At 33.7% G+C, this 21,716-nt stretch overlaps 1 protein-coding gene and 1 pseudogene across 1 annotated transcript in view; both read left to right on the top strand.

Moving 5' to 3' along the window:
* The first annotated feature begins 5,281 nt into the window (after window positions 1–5,281).
* On the top strand, window positions 5,282–5,350 carry LOC149558635 (small nucleolar RNA SNORD36; annotated as a pseudogene).
* A 1,776-nt stretch (window positions 5,351–7,126) lies between these two features.
* LOC149558634 (disease resistance protein RML1B-like) overlaps window positions 7,127–21,716 on the top strand; it is a 29,593-nt gene continuing 15,003 nt past the window's right edge. The window contains exons 1-2 of the mRNA XM_089830977.1: window positions 7,127–7,590; window positions 8,290–9,331. Of these exons, the coding sequence (XP_089687103.1) occupies window positions 7,127–7,590; window positions 8,290–9,331 (1,506 nt within the window). The remainder of the gene's footprint in view (window positions 7,591–8,289; window positions 9,332–21,716) is intronic.

The following is a 21,716-nucleotide window of genomic DNA, read 5'->3' as shown; positions in this document are numbered from 1 at the left end:
TTCAAGAAGTACACCTATGTGCATCTACAGAAGCCATCTATGAAGGTAAGCACATATCTAGCACCTAGAAAAGGTGGAGTGGGGAATGACATAATATCACTATGTATCAACTCTAATGGTGCCTTAATATGTGAGAATCAACTTGTCAAAAAAGGATCTCGATGATGTTTTCCAAGCATGCAACCTTGACAAAAACTAGTAGTACAAGAGATCTAAGATAGCCCAATCACTAGCTCCTATGTACTCATTTATGACATACATAGATTATGTAGTTCATATGACCAAAATTCTCATGCCAAAGCTTGTGCACTGTGTCTACATGAGCAATAGGAGAAACACTTGCAGAATTAGAGCTCTTGAAGCTAAAAAAGAGACATAAATTATATTATAAATCAACACTTTGAGTAGCAAAAACCAAGTCAAGATCATGGAGGTCTTGAATAAACACATCATGTGGTAAGAACTCAGCTCTTAGATTATGAGAGCTAGAATGAAAAATCTGATAGACACATAACAGGTTCGTAGAAATAGTCAAAACCATCAAAACATCCTATAGAGAACTACATTCTAGCAAAATAGTGCTAGAACCTCAAACTAAAAGTTGTGTAGAGTCACCAACTACAATCTATGTAGTAAAAATTAGAGTGAGTGAGGTAACCAAAAAAGGTAAGTGTGTCATACAGTGTGAAGTATTTGAATCAATAATACAAGTAGTGGGAGAAGATCATGGAGAAAGAGCATGTCCTTTCCTAGAAGGAGGAGGTGGTGTCTTTAGAGAGCCAATATTATGCTACTACAGAGCCTCCCCTAAAGTCTCAAGATGTTTCCAACACCTAGAAAATGGATGTCCTTCCTTGATACAAAAACTACAAGGATGACCTATAAATTTTTGAGTCTTAGAGGAAGACTCACTAGACTTAGAAGTTTTACCATTTAGAGTGGATTTTTGTAAATATAATATAGGAGGTGGCTCCAAGGAACTCTAAGTACTAGATGAATCTATTTTTGGCTTTAGTTTCTACTTTTTCTTCACTATAGATGACTAAGCAACTAATGCCTAGTTTTTTTTATCTTGTTAGATATTCCAAAAGTGTAAGATTGACCTTCTCTCTAGTCAACCAATCACAAAATACCTCAAATGTGAGCATGCTAAATATGGGATACAAAGCATCCATAGTGGAATGGAAGGTAGAACAGAAAATTTGAAAGCTTCCTTGAAGCTTTGACAAAATTAGATAAATGCACTACTTATTAGTCTTTACTTTCCCACAACTATGTAAAAAAGATCTTTATTATTTAAACTTCATCAGAAAGTCCTCAATAGAGGGAAAAGCATCAGGGGTATAAGTGATGTAAGCTCTTCCTCTATCTGAAGCACCTTAAACTCATTGATAGTACCAAATAAGCCCTCTAGCTTAGTCCACATATCTCAAGGAGTAGAACATCCATCAAGATAAAGTTGTAAACTATCAAATACCTGCAAAGAAATCAGCCTCATGGCCTCATTCATCTTGTTCCCATGTTGTATGACCTCAAAGGGCATCTATAAAACTATCTGCATTTCATCTAAACATGAGCATAATCCTTTTGAATGGAGAAGTTGTGTCATCAAAGTTTTTCATGTGTGATAGTTATGTGGGGTTAGAAGTGCTAGAAAATACCCCTCATAATGAAATAAATGAATCACAATAGCTAGAAAGAAAGGTTACAATGAGAAGAATAAAAAAGATTCAAATGAGTATAATGTGTACCAAATTTTTTTGATTAAAATTTCATAGAATGTAGAAATTTCTTGAGAAGACCTTTTCAACACTTCTTCTAGATAAAAAAAATTGGAGCTAATTTGAGAAAATTGGGATCCCAAAAAAGGAAGAAGGATCAACTAGCTTCAATGGTAAAACTAGGTACCATACTAAAAATATTTTCCAAAATAAACTCCATGGATTTGATGGGCCCAAAATTAGCTTTTCAATGGTATCTTGTTTGACCAATTTTGATAACATATACTCAATATATCTTAAAAAAACCACAGACTTCTCTTTAGGATAAAACAAATTAAGTGGATGATGGGTTGAAGGCTATCAAATTTTATCCCAGAAAGTGATGATGACATTATTTTTGCAACCCTACCAGTACCTGCATCCGTTCTGATGTCAAAAACTATACCACAAATGCATGTGTCCTTGCATGACTTTTTTTTAAAAAGGTAATAACTTTCTTAACAAAAAGAAGTGGTTTTTCAAAAGGGATTTTTTTAAAAATATAATTCTTTAAAACCCTTTTAAAAAAATACTTTTACAATTTTTTTGTGCAATAATAAAATTGGAGCCTAAGGAAGCATTCCCGATCTAGGAACAATTTGTTTTGCCTCAAATTTCATCTGTGTCCAAATTGAACATACCTTATATGAAAATAGGGGTTTTTGGGAGTTGTGAGCTCAATTGTGAGATCCATATTTGTGAAGGGTGATGTGACAGGAAACTAGAAAAGTTGCCAAAAGAATTGCATGTCAAGGAACCACAATCAAGATGCACAAAAGAATACATATTTGTTGACTAAGGTGATCAATCTTAGATACATCATGAGGCTAATTTCACAAAAAGAATACTCACTCGAGAAAGGAAGATGGTAAAAAAAAGGCAAAACATCAACCCCCCATTAAACTTTCATTAGAGTAGTGCATGTACAACAAGGCACAAGATATACTGAATCTTGAGAATAGAAAAACCTATATGAGTGTCCTTAGATGACACTTCTCAAATCAAAAGGGAAAAAAAATACAGATTATTGAAACAAAAATACAGAAGAAAGAGAACACTTTATATCAGTGTGTTTACAAGAATGCATAAAATAGATGTCTACAAAGACTAGAAGAGACATAGGGCTAATATAATAGATAATACAACCTATGAAGAATCATTTGAGTCAAGAAAATTGATCCCCAAACATGAAACAACCAAGATATCTACCAAAATGAAGAAATGCAAAGAATTGAATAGACTGTGCCTGGAGAATAATCGAGAAAAGCAACTAGCGTCATTAGAAATATCTCAAAAAGTCTTTTCCAATGATATAAAGCTTTCCCAAATTGTAGATCAAATGCTCAAGACAGGTTTCCTAGAGTCAAAATTATAACTCTAGACTTTAATAGAAGAAAAAACCATAAAAAACATCAACATAGAAAATAACTTGCACCAATACGATGGGCTTGGAACTAGATTTCTAGTGATATCTCATTTGTGGAAAATGGATTATGTATGCTTAAAAAATATTGTTATTAAAATGATAATTGGGATTTAGTTGGATCTTGATAATCTCTATATTTATTAATAATAACTTATATAAATCCATTATTCTCATTTATAACTACTTATGGGAACACAACTTTCCAACGATTTAGGTAATATTTATATCTCCCCAACAATTTAGGAAACATTTTATTTTATTTAGTCTAAAACTAAACTCTTAATGTAATTACTCCAACATTCCCCCCTTTATTACATTAATACAAACAAGAGTTGAAGTTTCAAGGGTTTTTCCTTAATGAAGTGTCTTCACCAATCCTCCTCACTTGCTCAAGAAATACCAAATTTACCATACCAATAAATCTCCTCTAAGTGTGACTAATGTCTCCTCCAATTCCACACATGAGATTCCTTTCCTCTGAAAGTGTGCATCTCCTTTGAGTGTGTCTAACACCTCCTCAAGTACTATGCAAGAAAAACCACCAATGTGTATGCTTATAAAATATGTTTCCTCTAAATACGCTACATGTCCTTTGAGAATGTCTAATGCCTCCTCAACTGCTCAATAAATAATATTCAAGAAATAAGGAAAGCATAATTGTTGACATATAATTTTCAAAGATATTTGGTGAGAGACTAGAGACAAACAAATTGAGTGATATGTTCACTTGTACATTACAAATTTGAAAAATTCAAACCAAAAAAAGAAAAGAAAAAAGAAACAATTATTGGCAAAAATTTTGTGACATTTTATAACTACTATCTTATTTAAAATAAGAAACCAACTCTTGCGTAGGAATTAGTTTTTGCATTTTCTTCATATTACATGTATAATTTTTGAATAAAATGTCATAGGTTTAATAGAAGTGGAGGACCATAAACTCTAATTCCAAACATTAAAGTTTTATCATATTTTACCATATTATGGTGTTAGTTATTCCTATTATAGTTGTGTGTTCATTGTATGTTGCTCAGATACAAAAATACAAGATTATATGCTATATTATTTGTAGATTGAATACAAAAACAAAAACATTGCTATTAAAATGATAATTGGGATCGAGTCAGATCTACATTCAATAAATCTTCACATTGATTAACATTGGCTTATACAAATCCATTATTTCAATTTATAACCATTTATGAGAATACAACTACTTAACTAATTAGGTAACTATTCATTTTATTTAACCCAAAACTAAACTATTAATGTAAATAATCTAAGCTTTTGATGAAAGAGAGAAAAGATACAAAATTGTTAAGTTAAATGACAATATTAGATCATAATCTACAACTTTCCTAAGGAGGGATATTAAATAAGAGAGTAACAAAGCCAAATCTTGTTATAGTACAAACTCTACCTTGGCTTATAGTATAAAATTGTTATATTATATGTATAATTATACCATTTTTTCTAGTGTATCTTAATTTGTAGAATTTTTGGCTTTTAGCATTCTCTTCTTCATCTAAATTTTTTGTTCCAAGAGGTATGGCGTCCTTTCATGTAGGGTACTGGAATAGAGCTTTAGTCTTATCCTAAGGTCCTTTTGCTCTTAGTTTTTTCTTAGGTAGGGTGATTTGTTTGCGACAATGATTTATTGGCTATGCTTGATGGTGGGCCTTGGTGATGAGATTCAAATATCCTTTCTATGCATAAATGGGTTTCTTCTTTCAACCCTTTGGAAGATTCAAGTGATATTTATTTTGTGTTTGTGAGGTTGCCTTATCTTCTCGTTCTTCTTTTGTTCAATAAAGTCTAAGTCTATGAAGCTCTAGGTAATACTTAATGTAGAGTCTTACAAGGTAGACCATGTGACCAAAAGCTTTGTTCAAACTTCATTTGTTTCCTTTCTATTTTAAGTGGATATTCAAAAACACTATCTAGAGAAGTCATTCTATATGTTTATGATAGATCTTGGTTTCAAGAAGTAGACTATGAAGGGGTTCCCATTTTGGAGATGCTATATTACTACCGAACACTATTGAGTACTCACATACTACTCATAAACTATCATTTTAACTTAATAAAAAACTATTATCCATGATGGTTTGAATTTTTTTCCTGATGTTAGTTATGATCAGAATGATCTTTGTAATTGAGTTGACTTTTAAGTATTGTTCGTCTCTCCAAATTCTCTTCCAATTGCCCTCAAACGAATGGTACTAGGTCTATTATCTTTGCAGTTGATGTTGTCAAAGATTCACTTGTTTCCTTTGTTGGTAACATTTCTAAATCACTTTCAAATTACTTTCTGGGACATATTTTGTCCGGAGAAGAAGTTGTAATTTCTCAAGGCCATGTTGTCCAAACAGTTACTTTCTCTATAATCATATAAAATTATCCATGAAATAACACAAATTGACTATTTTGTTTTGGGTATGTGGAAAATGTCATCGCATTCCGATACGCATACTAAGTATGTTTCGTGACATTGAATATAAATATTAATTAATATTTGATAAATGTTGCCTTAACACATACTTATACAAAATATATCATTCTTATTTCAATGTTTCCTGCAGAACGGGTCAAATAAACGAAATTCCTAGATTCCTTTTAGCGTTAAACATCAGGATTATTTCGATATTTATCGCAGAACGCTCACAGAAATTGCAAAACGCATTTGCTGCGAAGTTCATAGCAATTCAACGTTCAGATAATTCATTTTACTAAATCAAAGTCGAGTTGAAAGAATATATTATAGCATGCTACTGGATTCCATTGTCGTTATGCAACTTCAATGTTCACTATCTTTTATATCCATCCATCGCAGTGAATCGGCCAACTGCCGAGTAACGCGCATGGTATCAAAACAATATACCAAATTATTAGCTCACTTGTAGTTTTCTGTTTGAATCTATTTATGTAAGGAAAGCGTAAATCTGTTTTTTCTATAAAAAAATAAGTTAAAATTGATAAAATCTTAGTTCAGCAAAATTCTCTGTATCTGTTTAGAAATTAATTAATGAAAGCTTAGTCTCAAAAATAAAGTTTAATTGTCCATTCTTCAGAGTATCTTGAGAATATCCAAGAGAATATTCAAGGGCCTCTCACTTGGGTGTTTACAAGACTTTATAGAAGTCAATGATATTAAATTTTAGCCTAGAATTTAATATCTTGATTTTTTTGAAAATTTCAGCATTTGTGATCTGCGTAATCTGTAGTAAAAAACAACGAAATATTTGGAGAAAAACCACTAGTTTTCATGAATTTGGGCAAAAAAAAAATTGACTTTCTTTTGTCTTTGGTACTTTTTTTTGTGAGAGATTAGCATGCACCTAGAATATATTGAAAATTAAAACTATAAAGAAACATGGTGACAGCAGATAACAAAATTATTTCATTAATCTGACTGCACACCAACAACCAATTACATAACCTCTATAAATAGAGGACTTCTAGCTGTTTACAGCTTACATGTGGATCATCTAATGTGACAGCACTAACACTTCACTTAACAACCTTGCCATGTGTTTGGAGACAAATTCAATTGTGCATACATGTGGTGGGGTTAACTACAGTCCTACAAAACTGATGACTAGAGAATAGGGAGCAGCAGTCAACTGTTAAACAGAATAGCAGATTTGGTGCAACAAACTAGTGACTTATTCCAACAGAATTTATGAATTGTTGGTGAAAATCAATAGAGAAGAGTGCCCAGATTAATTTATTATATTTTATTGTCCATAGATCAATGAAAAAAGAGATGAAATTTTTTTTTATTTAAATAATTAAATTTCACTCTACAAATGTAACTTCCCCTTGTACTAGATGTGTCAATGCAAAACTTTCAGACATCCTTTATTGTAATTAGAGTCTCCTGTAGTTCAATCCCAAGGCCTCATGTGCCTTCCACCCCAGTTTATACTTCGGTTTCATTATGGATCAAGGTTTTCAAAGCTTTCAGGTTACAATAAATCACAGAGGACCTGACGTAAAGAAAACCCTTGCTAGTCTCATCTACCGCAATCTTAGAAAGTATGGACTGCGTGTATTCTTGGATGTGGAAGAGCTACAAACAGGTGATTCTTTATCTCCTGCAATTGAGAGAGCCATTAAAAGTGCATCCCTTCATATTTGTATTTTTTCTGAGACTTATGCTCAATCTGCTTGGTGCTTGAATGAGCTAGTTTGGATATTGGCCTGTGATAATGCAAAAGTTATCCCTATTTTCTACGGCGTTCAGCCTTTAGACCTTCGATATACAGGGAGTGGAGCATATGCTAAGGCCTTTCAAAATCATAGAATCCGCCAAAGGGTTGAACCCCAACAGTTGCAGATATGGGAAAATGCGCTCAACAAGGTCTCACATATTTCTGGCCTGGTGTTCAGCATGGATAAAGAGTAAGACTTTTATCCTATGGATGCTCTGAATCTAAAGGTTTTCATGTTTATTATCAATTGTTAAAATATCATATATTAAGGTTTAATTTTTAAGTTAAAAGTGTTAAAGAATCATAGTCAATTCATTTTTTCCTGAACTTCATTTTTTCTTGAATGTGTGATGTTTAAGACTGACATGCTTAAAAAATTTGAATGTCTTATATGTTTAGATGAATCATTTTAAATCAGATATAACAGATGAGTTTAAATAATAAAGAGATTGTAATTTAAGATCAACTCAGAATATGCTCCAGAATTATCTTTAATATGTTAAACATCACAATTGAGTGGCCGCACTTAAACTCTACATACTAAAGAAAAAATTAAGTCAACTTCAACTTTTAAACATTTTTAACCAAGAAATGGAACTTTCTATACAATTCAATGGTAAAAACTTATGAAATGAATATAAAACTAGGGTATTAAAGTAGCTCTATTAGAAGAGATTAGGGTGTAGATGAACCATTAAAAAATGTCAATATTTTTAATGCGCTGTAGAAACCCAACTGACTGAAACATCGCACGGTGAGCACTATGTATTTTTGAATTTTTAAAAATCTGATTCACGATTATTCATCTAAGCATATGAGCCCTTAAAATGTATTGTCCAAATATGAAATAGAACTCGACAAATAATTGTCTTTATTTGCAATATTTCAGCGACCTCGGAGACCTTATGGATAAAATTGAAGATACCGTGCTGAGAGATGTGAGAAGGGAGGCACTGGATGTAGCTAGGCACCCTGTAGGACTCGACCGAGCAGCGGAGGATTTTGAGAATGAAGTTCTGAATAAAACTGAATCATGTCATATCAAGGTTGTGGGAATCGTTGGACCTGGCGGATCGGGAAAATCAACACTAGCCAGACATCTCTTCAATACAAAGCGTTTCGAATTCAGTAGATGTTGTTTCCTTTCAGATGTGAGTAAAAAGGAATTGCCGTCTTTGCAGCAAAATCTGTTAACTGAACTTGTGGGTTCTCAGCCATATCTGTCAATTAACAACAGCAGTCAAGGAAGAAGCGTGATTAGACGTCGTCTGGCTGATTACCGTGTTTTCATAATTTTTGATGGCGTAGATAACATTGATCAAATGGAGAATCTCTTGTTCGTAGTGAGGGACGTTGTGGGATCGGGTAGCTTGATTTTCGTTACATCTCGTGACAGAGGATTGCTTTCCTCGTGCTCTCAGATAAAAACTTTGTATGATGTGAAATTATTGAATGTAAAAGAGAGCCAAAAGTTGTTCTGTCTGCATGCTTTCCAGCGCCCCGGACCAGCAGAAGGCTTTGAAGACTTGGTCCAAGACCTGGTGAATCTGTGTGGTGGGTTTCCTTTGGCTTTGAAAGTTTTAGCTGGATATTTCTGTGGGAACATTGACAGAAGTTACTGGATGCGGCAGGTGGAGAAATTCCGTAAGGAAAAGCCGGATAACGTTCTGGACAAGGTATTGAGACAAAGCTATCAATCTCTTGAAAGCAAGGAGAAAGAAGCATTTTTGGACGTTGCCCACTTCTTAGTGGGAGAGGAAAAAAATCTGGCGGTAAGGGTTTTGGAAGGATTCGATCCCAGCGGCAAAGACTCTCTTGAGATTCTTCATCAGAAATGCCTTGTGGACTTTGAAAGTGTCAGCGTGGATTTCAATATTAATGTGGAAGACCAATACATCATGGCAGTCGACGACCTGGGAAATCCAGTATGCGTAAGATTTGTCAGCTTACATTTAATGTCACCTACTTTTTCTTTCATCACTAGTTTCAATTTATCCGTTCGTTTCTTGTGCTACTCTGCTGTAAAATCAATAAAGCTATGTTTAGTCAATATGTTCATTTCACGTTAAGTAGCATGGAAATTTCATTATAAATATCATTTTGTTAGAAGTTGAAGTCGATTAATTTTTGTTCATTCAACTTAGCGGTAATGTTTGTTTTCAATAGATAATTACAAATATGTATAATATTTAAGTCGATGGCACATATAAGTCAAAAAAAAAAGTCAATAGCTAACTAATCTATATTTGGATGGATAAGAATCTCACCCAACCTTTCCACTTGGGAGGCTTGATGCGGTCAACGGGAAGCACCAAGATTATCATGCATGATTTAACAAGGGAGTTAGCAAGGCAAATAGGAAGAGATCACACATACAGTCGCCTTTGTTGCTCAAATCATCAAAGCATTCCTACAGAGGTATGTAATCCTAACTTTGTAATGTTTTTACTTTAATTACAATAATTTAATGATAATATATCTAAAATCTAAATGATCCATTCACTCAGCACAATATGTTCGTAAATAATCGTGGAATGTTCCTTTTTATCATGTGTTATATGCTTGTAGTAGAACTGCAAGTTCCATTGGGAGCCATGTCATCTCTTTTACAAGGAGCAGCATTATTTCCTAATCATATTTCTAGTCTTTATTCTACCTTGATCTTGATTTAATATGTCTTATTTTTATAGAATAGGCACTATTTTGTAGCTATTACTTACTGGTAATTATATTCTTAGATAAATATCATCTATTATGTTTCATTTAATTTAGTGAATTTCCTCACCTTATTTCATTTATTGTTTCTTCATCTAGACACATTTTATTTTTATCATGTCCATAAGCAACCTGTTATAGGTGTAAATATTCATTTACAAAAACTTGTATGCTAGGTTTTGTACATATTAGAGGTGACCATAGGAACTCGTCATCAAAAATATAACTTTTTGGCATCTCATGCATTCAACAACCCAATGTCCACTAAAAAAAATGACCCATTATTTCCTTTAAATGTGTAGAATTTATTAAATATTAATGTCTACATATCCCTCGCTAATGAACATTGCAAGTTAGATTTACATTGTAGTTGTTCTTTACAAAATTATTAGAAAATATACCAATTATATTTTTCCTATAAGTTTTTAGGGTTGCATGAAGATTGCATGAAGTGTGCATGCCAAAGGATGAACTAAGTGATGACATTCAGTTATATTCATTTCACATTCTCTCATCTTTAGTCATGCATAGAATTATATGTTAGAATCTAAAGTCATTATATAAGTTACATCTACTCGTGGTTAAGTCATCAAATTTGGTTGAATTGTCATAGTTGTATCATAAACATTTCAGCAAGTTACAAGTGAAATAGCACATGATGATTTACAATGTGATAGTTGCAATGTCCTTCACTTATCATCTAACTTGATCTCGAATTCTAGAACTAAGTGTTGGAAATAACAATGGGAAAGTAAACTCTAAGAGGAGGGGGGGGGGAAGCAGGGGTGAACCAACACTTCAAAACTTTAACCATTACACACTCACCACACATCCATCTCACAATTTAGCATGTAAGCTGAAATAGATAATGACAGATGTTCATCCATAGCATGAAACAAATAACACATAACATAGTAAATTTGTTACCAAGAAACCCTCCAATGAGAAGGTAAAATCGGGGTGGGCATGACACCCATAAATCTTCACTATTGAATCTATAAAGTGTAGCCAATTATGGTTAGAATAAGTTTGACCATAAAATATGATCCACCTTATGAGGGGTCAGCCCTATTAAGGGTTTACAAAGATTATTAGGTCTCACCCTATTAAATGATTTCAACACCTTACTAAAAGTGTGCCTTACTAGAGGAGTTAAACTTATAGTAAAGCAAGTGTACGGTTAAGAGATTTACACAAGTTTGTGAAGACTACTTTATTAGGAGATTTACTTTTCATCACCTATTAAAATGATTCAGCACCATGATCCTTTGGTTAGCACTCTATTTCTAGATTTTAGAACTTCTCTTTTTTGATAAATCCTTGATCCTTCTGATAAGATATGTCTCCTCTTTCCTCTCTCTGCTTTCCTCTATTCTCTCTAATTAATTCTGTAATTGAGATCATTTTCACAACCTCCATAGCCACCATGAATACTCTCTCTGCACTTAGCTTTTATCTCCTTCCATGCATTCACACATTACAAACTCCTTAGGATTTGCCTCCTTAAGTAAACATAGGTGGGCTAGGGTTACGTAAGAATCAATGGCTAAGGTTGATCCATATTGCCACTTAGAACATCCCTAAATTTGATTGGTGGCATGTATTGCATAGGGATTCATAATATGCCTCCATACATATCTTCTAGAATCATAAAACAATCATTAAGTTGGCCCAAAAATGCTTTACATAGAAGTTTGTGCCATTACAAACAAGTATGTCCAAAACTATTCACTCGACATCTAAAGACTCTGATGCTCTACCATCACTACATTCTTAATGCTATAACTCAGCTTCCAAATGGCTCGGCATACACTATTTACTTGGCTCCTAATTCACTCAGCATGTATAGTCTTCTCGACTCATGAGTGACTCGACACATATTAGGTATATTACTCAGCATGTATTCTCTAACCACTCATGCTCGACATGCTTTGATCACTTGACTCACACTGATTGCTCGACTCACTCTAATCACTCGACTTGCACTATAATACTGATAGATATTGATTAAGTGTTTTTTCACTATCTTGTTGAAACCAATTTGAGATTACAACTAAGCATCTGATATTCAATATCATTTTGTTCATGAAAGGATGGAATGTAGACATATCTCTTTGGTCAAAATTAACCCTAATATTAGCCATGTATAGGGTATAATTTAGTGGCAAATTTTCATATTTTGGTGAATTTTAGGGTTTGTGGGAGTTGTTTTTGGCAATTTGTGAGCCTTTCCATGGTTTTCCTGGTCACCAAGATTTGTCGAGTTTACTTGGTCAGCTAGCATTGTATGGTTTAGTAATTGCCAAGGGAAACTTTGTATTTGCATTTTTTTAAGGTGGTATTCACCTTTCATGCGTCCAACCTGGTAATGGTAATTGAGGTAAAGTTCACCATGTTTCAAAGTTGCATTTGCATGCGCTATCAAGGGATTCACCAAAAATGTTTCATTTTTCCATGGAGGAGTCGACTAGTTTCAACCTTGGGGAAAGTGGAGGAGTTGGCTTGTTTCGCCTTAGGTTAATTGGTAATTGATTTGTATAAATCCCAATTCGCCCAAGCAGTGAAACATTCACCAAATATCGCTTGGCCGCTGGCACTCCAAATTTCAGGCAAGACACATCACAAGCATGAGTCAGACTCCAGAGATAGCTTCAGCCTTCTGCCTTCCGTTTAATAAATTCAGCAGGTATGGAGTTATTGCATAGTCTATCTAGTAATGGAAATAAGAAACCATTTTTGGTTAAATGTATTGTATACTATACTAGTACAAAGTAAGGATTTGACGTATTATGCCACTTTCAAATGAAATTTTTGTTGATTTAGTACTGTCTACCATGTCAACCATGTAACCTTTACTTTTTAACTATTTGATACACATCTGTCATGTCCATGATTTAATGAAAATTGAGCTTGTAGAAACATTTATAATGCACTGGTTGATACTTCTGAAGCTTAATCAAATTAAAAATCATGCACTTAATTAATTAAAAGAACTTACACTTTTAGATACCTATGTTGGAAAATCTCTTCTAAAGCAGAAATATCATTTATGTTTCTATTTTACTTATTTTGGTTCCCATTTGGTAGTGCCCCAAGCTAAAATTATCAAATGATTACTTTTTTGTTTTTCTTTGGTATCATTATGTCATGTCCTAGGCTTAGTTCATGTCATGGATAGCCCTGAAGGCTAAGGGTACATCTTTCTCTTAGTGCTTACATGATTATTTTTCTTCTTCCACAGTCTTGTATTCAGAGACCTATTTAGGATGCTAGAAAGCTGAATTGTGGTTTTCTTTTTAATGATTTTAAGGTTTTCAAAGATTCGTGCTTTTATATTTCAAATTTTGTATTCAGATTTCAATATCAACTTCAGCTTATTGTTTATTTCAATTGAACTGATAGTTGTTGATTCAATAGATCCCCAAAATTGAAATAGTTAGACATTCAAGGAAACTCTATTATTGCTTACAAAAAAGGTGGCTGATTAGAAAACAAACTAGGACTAAACCCTATTGGTGTAAAACAATCACTTTTCTTGCCAAATTTAATGAACTAACTACAAGTCAAAAGAAATGGCATGCCACAATCAGGCAGAAGTTATGATTCCTTGTGCACCATTAGCTTTTTCACCCCATTATGAATATTAAATTTTTATCCAAATATTCTAATATATCTTGAAAGAATTATTACCCACATCAAAGGCTAGTTCTATGGGGAATCCAAGCACAAGGTATCCTTCAGGCGGTCAAGCAATCAATTATCTCCATTTTTAGATTATTCATGTCTGCTTATTGAAGTCAAATTCTATTTACTTTCTTGGAGTTACTTGGTAAATCTGATCTCTCCATTCCATAATGGAGCTAGATGTTTCAATGCCTATTGAGTTCCTATACATTGACTATAATAGGTGTTACCTCAGATGTCTTGCTTGCTGACTGCAATTATCTCTATTTTTTGAGTTGGAAGTTTTCCTTGTAACAAACTCAATCCACCTCCATCTTTGATATGTTGTGTAATATCACTATTACTGAATTATATGTGTTCCTTCTACGAAGTGAATCTCCATCTATTTTCTTATCTTCCAAAGTCATACACTTTTCTTTTTTTTATTGTTATTTATATCTGCTTGTGTTACATGGGTTCTTCGTTGTTTTCTTCTAAGCCTAGAGAATAGTCTTGACCTTGTCTAATTTCAATTCCTAGTCTAAAACTTTTACTAGTACTACTTATTCTTAGGGAAGTAAATGAATTGTCAGTGGATTGAGATGTCAAGGGAGGGTGAGTCTCTAACTAATACTGCTCAATCTCAGGGAAGTGAAACTAAAGGGGTTTTCAATGGAAGGCTACATGTTGACAAGGGTAAGACCCCCAAGGGTAGTGAAGGAATTAATCTTACATCAAAATGCCCAAAACTTAGAGATACTACCAAAAAGGCTTTCTTTGGAATCAACAATGTTTCTGGTCCACCAACTTGTGCAACTACAAGTGCATAAGGAAATCACAATAGCTCACAACCACTAGAAGATGTGGTTATTATTCAGTTAAATCAAAATGCATCAAATGAGGATAATAATGTTTGAACAATAGAAGATGTTGTAACAGAAGATAATATTGATTTTGTAGGAAGAAAAGAAAAAGGAATGTAAAAATGGGGCAAGAGTGGGAAACGAAAAGGAATTTCCAGGTTGATTAGGTAGAAAAGTACTGGTTTATTGTACCAGTCACAAAAAATGATGAACCACCAATAGAATGTAGATGTATGATTTGTACTTGGAAAACCAAAAGAGAAAAAAAGTTCCAGCTAAAGATCATCACTATAGGGAAACATATTGGTAAGGTTTATGAAAAACAAATCATAGATGGAAAGGAACTAGCGACAGTGAGATGGAAATCAAAGGAAGATTGCCTTCATATTAAGTATGCCATAGAATATGAAGAGCATTTCAAGAAAATAGTAGTAATTGGTAGTAGCATTAGTTGCAATCCAAGCAAGGTTGGGCTTCAACATGCAGCCAATGATGCAAACTTGGCAAAGACCATTTAGATGAATGTTTTTTTTCATATTCTATCTAGAGGGTGTCCTATGAGAGACTTTATAGAATATAGTAATTTATTATCTTTTTTGAGTTTTCCTCACTATCCTATGTCACATTTGTCAATATACGCTAGATGGGAAATGGAAAGTTGTCTTGCTAAGGTGGAAAAGAAAAATGTACAGGGGAGAGTAAAAGAATCCAAGTTCATTTCATCATCCTTAGATGAAGTCACTACGTTAGATAACACTACTTGGGTCTGTATGCATGTAAATACTATAAAAGAACATGTCCATCATGCTCATCTACTTTGTGTTCATAAAATGAGGGCCAATTCAACTATAGAAAAATTATATTTAGAAGTTAAGAAAGCTTTGAATGAAATTGCTGGTATGGATGACTCGACAATTGCCAAGAAGTTAGTGTGTGTCAGAGCTAATAGAGCTGCAATAATGCAAGGGCAAAGGAGTGGTCTTTGTGCAAGATTACAAACTAGTATTGCACCTTACATGCTTGGCATGCACTACATGGGCCACCGAATGAATTTAGCATATAAGATTGTAAGTATCTTTCCTATAGTGTCAAAAGTTGAAGATCTAATCCGTAAGCTCCACTCCTACTTTTGCACAAGTCCTAAATGTTTTGCAGAATTTAAGATTTTTTTTGAGGGAGTAACAACTAGAAATAAGATTCTCAAGGATGTTGAGACCAGATGGATATCTTTGCATGGACCAGCAAAATGAGTTCTAGCAGAATATCAATCCTTGATTGGAGTTATTTATGAGCAACACCTTATAGTAGACAAAGCTTTTGATTTGTTGAATAAGTTAAGTGATATAGAGAACCTATTAACTTTAGCCACTCTTGTCCCCATGCTAGATTTAATGAACAAACTTGTTAAGAAAGACCAAGATAGAACTATGTATATTCATGAGTATAGTGATTTACGTAAAATGACATGCATGGCTCTAGATTCTTTGTATTCAGATCTGATAGGTCATAGCCCAATTTTTTCAAGGTGGGAGATAATTACAAATTTGAATCATGCTGAGAATTTTTTACGATTCAATGCAAAAAATGAGCTATGTGTGTTTGTGAAAGGATTTCAAATACCAATGCACCAATCTAAGACAAACAAGAGAGGCAAAGTACTACCAGTTAGGAAGGATGATTTTGACAAGATTGTTAAATCTATTAGTGAAAATGTGAAGTCTATTTCCTACCAACTTTCAAGTGAGATTCATGAAAGATTCCCTCGAGAAGAAATTCTTGAAGCAATGAGTTGTGTGTTTCCTCAATTTTGGAAGCACTTCAGAGATAATCCTAGTGATGCAAAGTTGTTTCATAATAAACTTTACAAATTGATAACATAGTTTTCAAAGCATATAGATTGTAATGGACAACCAATATAAGGAATCTTAAATTCAAATAATTTTAAAAAACAATGTAAATATTTTGGACTATGTATGAAACACCAGATGGAAAACTTTGAGAATCCATTTGATCCTAGTGCAATAACAAGGCTCTGGAAAGGGATAAGTTAAACTATTGTGTACTTCAATATCAGAATATTTCAAACTTGCTAATTTATGTCAAACAATGATATTAGGGTCGGTGGAAGATGAGAGAGTTTTCAGTGCATTGGGGTTTTTGAAATCAAAGGTCAGAAACAAACTAGACAAAAATTTGGAAACTTGCTTGAGATTGTTTGTAACTCAATACAATGTTAGATATTTTCCTTATGATAGGTCAATGGCCATTTGGAATTCCATGCATGAGAGACGAGGCCTTTGCAACACTTCAAAATATGGTGGTGCTACTGCTAATTCTGACATAAATGATGAATTTAGGTCTCAGAGTCAGAATAAATATGATGATTTTATTGATTTTGAATACCTGACTCAAAATGAAGAGGAACCTATTAGTACTACTTAGTTTCAGCATCTAGAGTCCATATGGGATATAGAAGCATCACATTTCAGCACGAGTCAATGAAGTGATTTAGCATTCAGTTCTAAGGTATTTATAGCTAGATACTCTACTTCAGTTCTTCCATATTCAGTCATATTACAATTACAATTTAGAAAAATAGAGTTCAAGATTTTTGTTACTCTATTTTTGACATAATGTTATTTTTGTTTGGAAAATAATTTACAAACTTTGTCTAAAATGGTCTATTTTTTGGGCAGATTATGTAGGCGTAGCTATAATTATTATAGCAACAACATCAATAGCAAGAGCCTTTACTTCAAAATTATCAAAGCCCTTCTCTTCAGCAACAACAAGTGGGTTAGGTCTTGGATTGTAGTTTCTTTTAGATCAAAGTGGTTTTGAAGTTAATAGTTTTAATTTAATTTCTTGACAAGGAAGGGGGACATGAATAATTTTTAAATTTGAGACTTTTTTGAACAATGAAATTATGAATCTAAATTCTCATTGTTCATACTAAATGGTATACAATGATATCATTAGCTATGAATCTAATTATCTGAATTATGAATCGTGATATATTTATTACTATCATACTACTTTTGTTACTGTCACTGCTATTATATTGCTGGCAAGATATATCAAATAATAATAATATTAATTTTATTATTGGACAAGATGAATTTTAGGTGTAAACAATAATATTTTGTTAGCCTTATTTCAAGTCACCATTATTTCATTTTTCTATGTTTTCTTTAACATACTTGAGTCAGCTATTCAAACCATCTTCCCTGATTTCATGTTTCCCCAAATATCACCAAACATCGTATGAATTCACCTTGTGCTATCCGTTGTGTCTTTATACTTTGAACCTCGTTGAACCCCTTTGAACCTCAGTTTGAAGTAGTTCAAAGATGTTCAACCAAGGGATTTTGTATTCACCATTTTTTTGTAGGTGGGACCCACTAAGTATTATAAAGGTGTTCTTTCAAATCATTTCGAACCCCTTTGAACCTTGGGTCAAAGTAGTTCAAAGATGTTCAACCAAGGGATTTTGTATTCATCATTTTTCTGTAGGTGGGACACGCTAAGTATTATAAAGGTGTTCTTTGACTTTTGAAGCAATTCGAACCCCTTTGAATCTCATTTTTAAGCAGTTTGAAATGGTTCTATCACTAAATGCACACTTTTTCTAGAAATTGCATAAGGAACACTCATGTACTCTTGGGTACTACGGTAATGATTCACATACTCAACATTTAATGGATGAAAAGCTCAGTCTTTCCGCAGACAAGCAATATTTGACTAATTCTACAATAATTTAAACTAACTCTAGACCAAGATGAATGAAATTGAACAATACAGAAATAGCAGTAGATACCACATAGAACTAATCACCATGGTTCACACAGTAATGAATCAGCTTCAAACACCAAGTCTTATAGCACATCAAAAAGTGATAGGATGTATGTATTAAAAATAGCTTCTTGATATCAAGTCTTTTAAGAAAGCATTCCCAAACATATGACTATTTGTCTTTTGCTACTTCAAAAAATTAACTTAAACAATACTAACTTTATTAAAATATACTTTGGCTACCAAAAATCTAACCGCTAACTAGCTAAATGCTCTAGCATTTATAGTTTTTACATACTCAAAAAGGCCTCAATTAAAGCCCAACCTTTTGGTTAAAATAGTTATAAATGTTAAAGATAATTTTTGAAATAGTTCCAAAAATAAATAGAAAGTAATTGATTTTGTTAAACTTCATTGCCAATTTTCTCTTCGTTAGCCATGGTTTTCTTCACCAGCTTCCAACTCCTCAAGGCATTGATGAATTCCTGCATTACATGGGAGTATGGGTTTTTCAAGCTCAGCAACTTGGATTTGCAGGCATCCTTTTGCCATTTGAACTCCTTAATCTTTCGACTTTGCTCCGACATGAGATTCCTATTTAGGTATAAAATAGATTTGATGTTTGCCAACATAGTGAAATCATTGGCTATAGGTGTGTCACTATCTTTGATCTTCATTATTGCATCATTGAAAATTTTTGTCAACACCTTAGAGTCTATATTTCCATCCTTAAATTGTGGAATCCCTATGGGATTGACAACATTCATATCCTTTAGGAGTTCCTTATGCATCCTAGCAATCCTAGTTTCAACTGATTGCATTTCCTCAATGGCTTCTTTGTAGATAGACTCCTTCCAGCCCATATTACTTTTTAGGATGAATAACATGCATGAATCCATAATTTTCATAGGATTTTCACAAAGAAATTTTAGTACTCCATATTTTTCAACTTCATTAACTTGAAACACTATGGCCTGACATCAATTTCGATCGGCTTCCCATCCTAGTATGAGGGTTTGAATCTCACCAAATAGTGTTTCTTCCTTAGTGCATGTAGTAGTGAAATCCAAGATAAATTTACCGCCTTCCTTGATTATGGAAGCTACCCAGTCTTACACTGTGTCTAAGGGTAGTTTTCTCCTCTAAATTTCTTTAACTAGCTACTGGTTATCTATGAAATTAGGATCAAAGGACTGTGGGATCTGAACCACTGGAAGAGCACCAAGATTCATTAATGAATCTATGTAGGTTGCCATGGTAATCACTAGCAACTTAAGTTTTTTCTTTTCTTTAGTGTCCTTTTTTGAATGGGTCAATATGTGAGCTGCAGAGAACTTGAAAAAAGGGTTACTTGTGTCTCTATTAATGGTTCCCAATTCTACAGTGGCGACCTTAAGACCTTTAGTATCAATTTCCCTAGATTCATTCTTTTTTTTTGTATATGGCCACTTCTACTATTATTTTCTCATTTATTGGATCTTTGATAAGATGAGCATTCATTTTTAATTTCTTGATCTTATAGCCATGAGCTACATATTTGGTGACAATGTCTTGTACTAGTATAGACATAGGTTGTAGGTTCCTCTTCTTGCTGACTGAATTGGACAACCAAGATGGGATAACAGGAGTAGTGGAGATTCCTTGGGCTTCTTTGGTAGGAGTAATGAACTTGAGTTGGTCTATCCCAAGAGTTTCAATTATCTACACATATCCATCAACATCTCCATCGGCATTATTTGAAAGACTAAATCCATTTCCTAGACCCAATCCTTGAGCCATTGCTTTCTCTTTTTGAATCTCTTGTTGCATGAGTGCCTCAGATTTGATTTTAGACCTAGTTCTAGGGGCCGTGTTTTGTATGGGAGATTACATTCTTTTCTTCCTATTAGGAGTTGATAAACTACCTGCAATAGGAGACAAAACCAGAATGTCAGAAGTTAGTGGTTTAGAAAAAGAAATCATTTTTAGAGGTTTTCTAGCTTGTTGTTCATTGACTATCCTCATGCTTCTTCTCCTTAGCCAGTTATCTGGGTGAGTGAGGATGGATCTGGTTCTCAAATTTATTTCATCTTCTTCTTCTAGGTCCCAATCCACTTCTAATTTTCTTGATTCGCTTCTTCCCATCCTAGTTCAACAATGTTTGAACCATCTTCAACCACTCCTAATTGAAACTTCAGCTTGAGGGCGCTAATTTCATGAAGTGTTAATCTCGAATTGTCTCTTCTTAACACCTCCTCTTTATTCTTTTAATCCTCCCACAAATCCTCTAAATGTGGAACTATAGATGATTGGCCTTTTAAACCAAGAACTTGAGTTGCAAATCCTTTGCTATCAAAATCCCTCCTTACTTGATAGGATCCAAAATTAAAACCAATCAAATTTCTTGCAATGACCAAGGCATTAATCATGCTACTGTAGGTTAAATGGCCAAGTTTGATAGGCAAAACTAATTCCCAGTTCTCTTCAGGCAAGTTATCTTTAATCACTAAGAACAAGTGCCTGCAAACCTCAGCTAAGACAAAACAAACAAGTGTGTAGCTAGGCAATTTCATCAGTTCTTCTTCAAACCTGCCTACCCTCAAATAGGTGAATTTAGGAAACTAGATAAAATAGCTCCCATAGTTTTGAATTAAGTTTTGGGCTTCTAAGGATATCCTTGGAATTGGTTCTTTCTTTAGGCTCACATGCACACTCTCTATTAGCACATCATGCACTTTCCTTAATTCTTCTAACATCATGTCCCTTTGGAGTAGAGGGCAGTATTGGTAGATGGTTATATCTTCACTCGAAGTTTCATGTGGAAGAGAGGTAATATTACTAACACAAGCGATGCAATTTAAGTCAGATAAGAAGCCATGTATAAATTCTCTCTAGATTCTTTAGCATGCTTAAGCTAGCTCCTTAATGAATGAGCAATTACCTCAGCCCAATCTAAGAACTCTTTTCCTTTTAGAATAATCTCCACATAATGATACATCCATTCTTCAAAAAGAAAAACATCAGCTAAAGCTTTAACCCGATGTAACAAAACCATGAGGTCATGAATATGAGGTTTCATATGGTCCTTAGTGACTATTTTGGGCAGCCTTAAACCACCTCTGTAATTGGTTGCCATCCACTTCCTAGCTAGGATGTTACAATATTTACTTGGTTTTTCTTAGTACTTGACCAAAGACTGGGTAGGGGTAAATGTAGCAAAGGTACATTTAGGTAAACACAAAAATGAGAAAATGGTTGCCCTGGAAATAGGTAACATAGGTTCTCCATCTTTGTTCAAAATGAT

This window comes from Cupressus sempervirens, chromosome 5, assembly GCF_028749045.1.
Source record: "Cupressus sempervirens isolate cs-2001-9-10 chromosome 5, ASM2874904v1, whole genome shotgun sequence".
NCBI classification, from domain to species: domain Eukaryota; kingdom Viridiplantae; phylum Streptophyta; class Pinopsida; order Cupressales; family Cupressaceae; genus Cupressus; species Cupressus sempervirens.
Note: the sequence above shows the minus strand (reverse complement) of the source record. Positions and strands in the feature narration are given on the sequence as shown.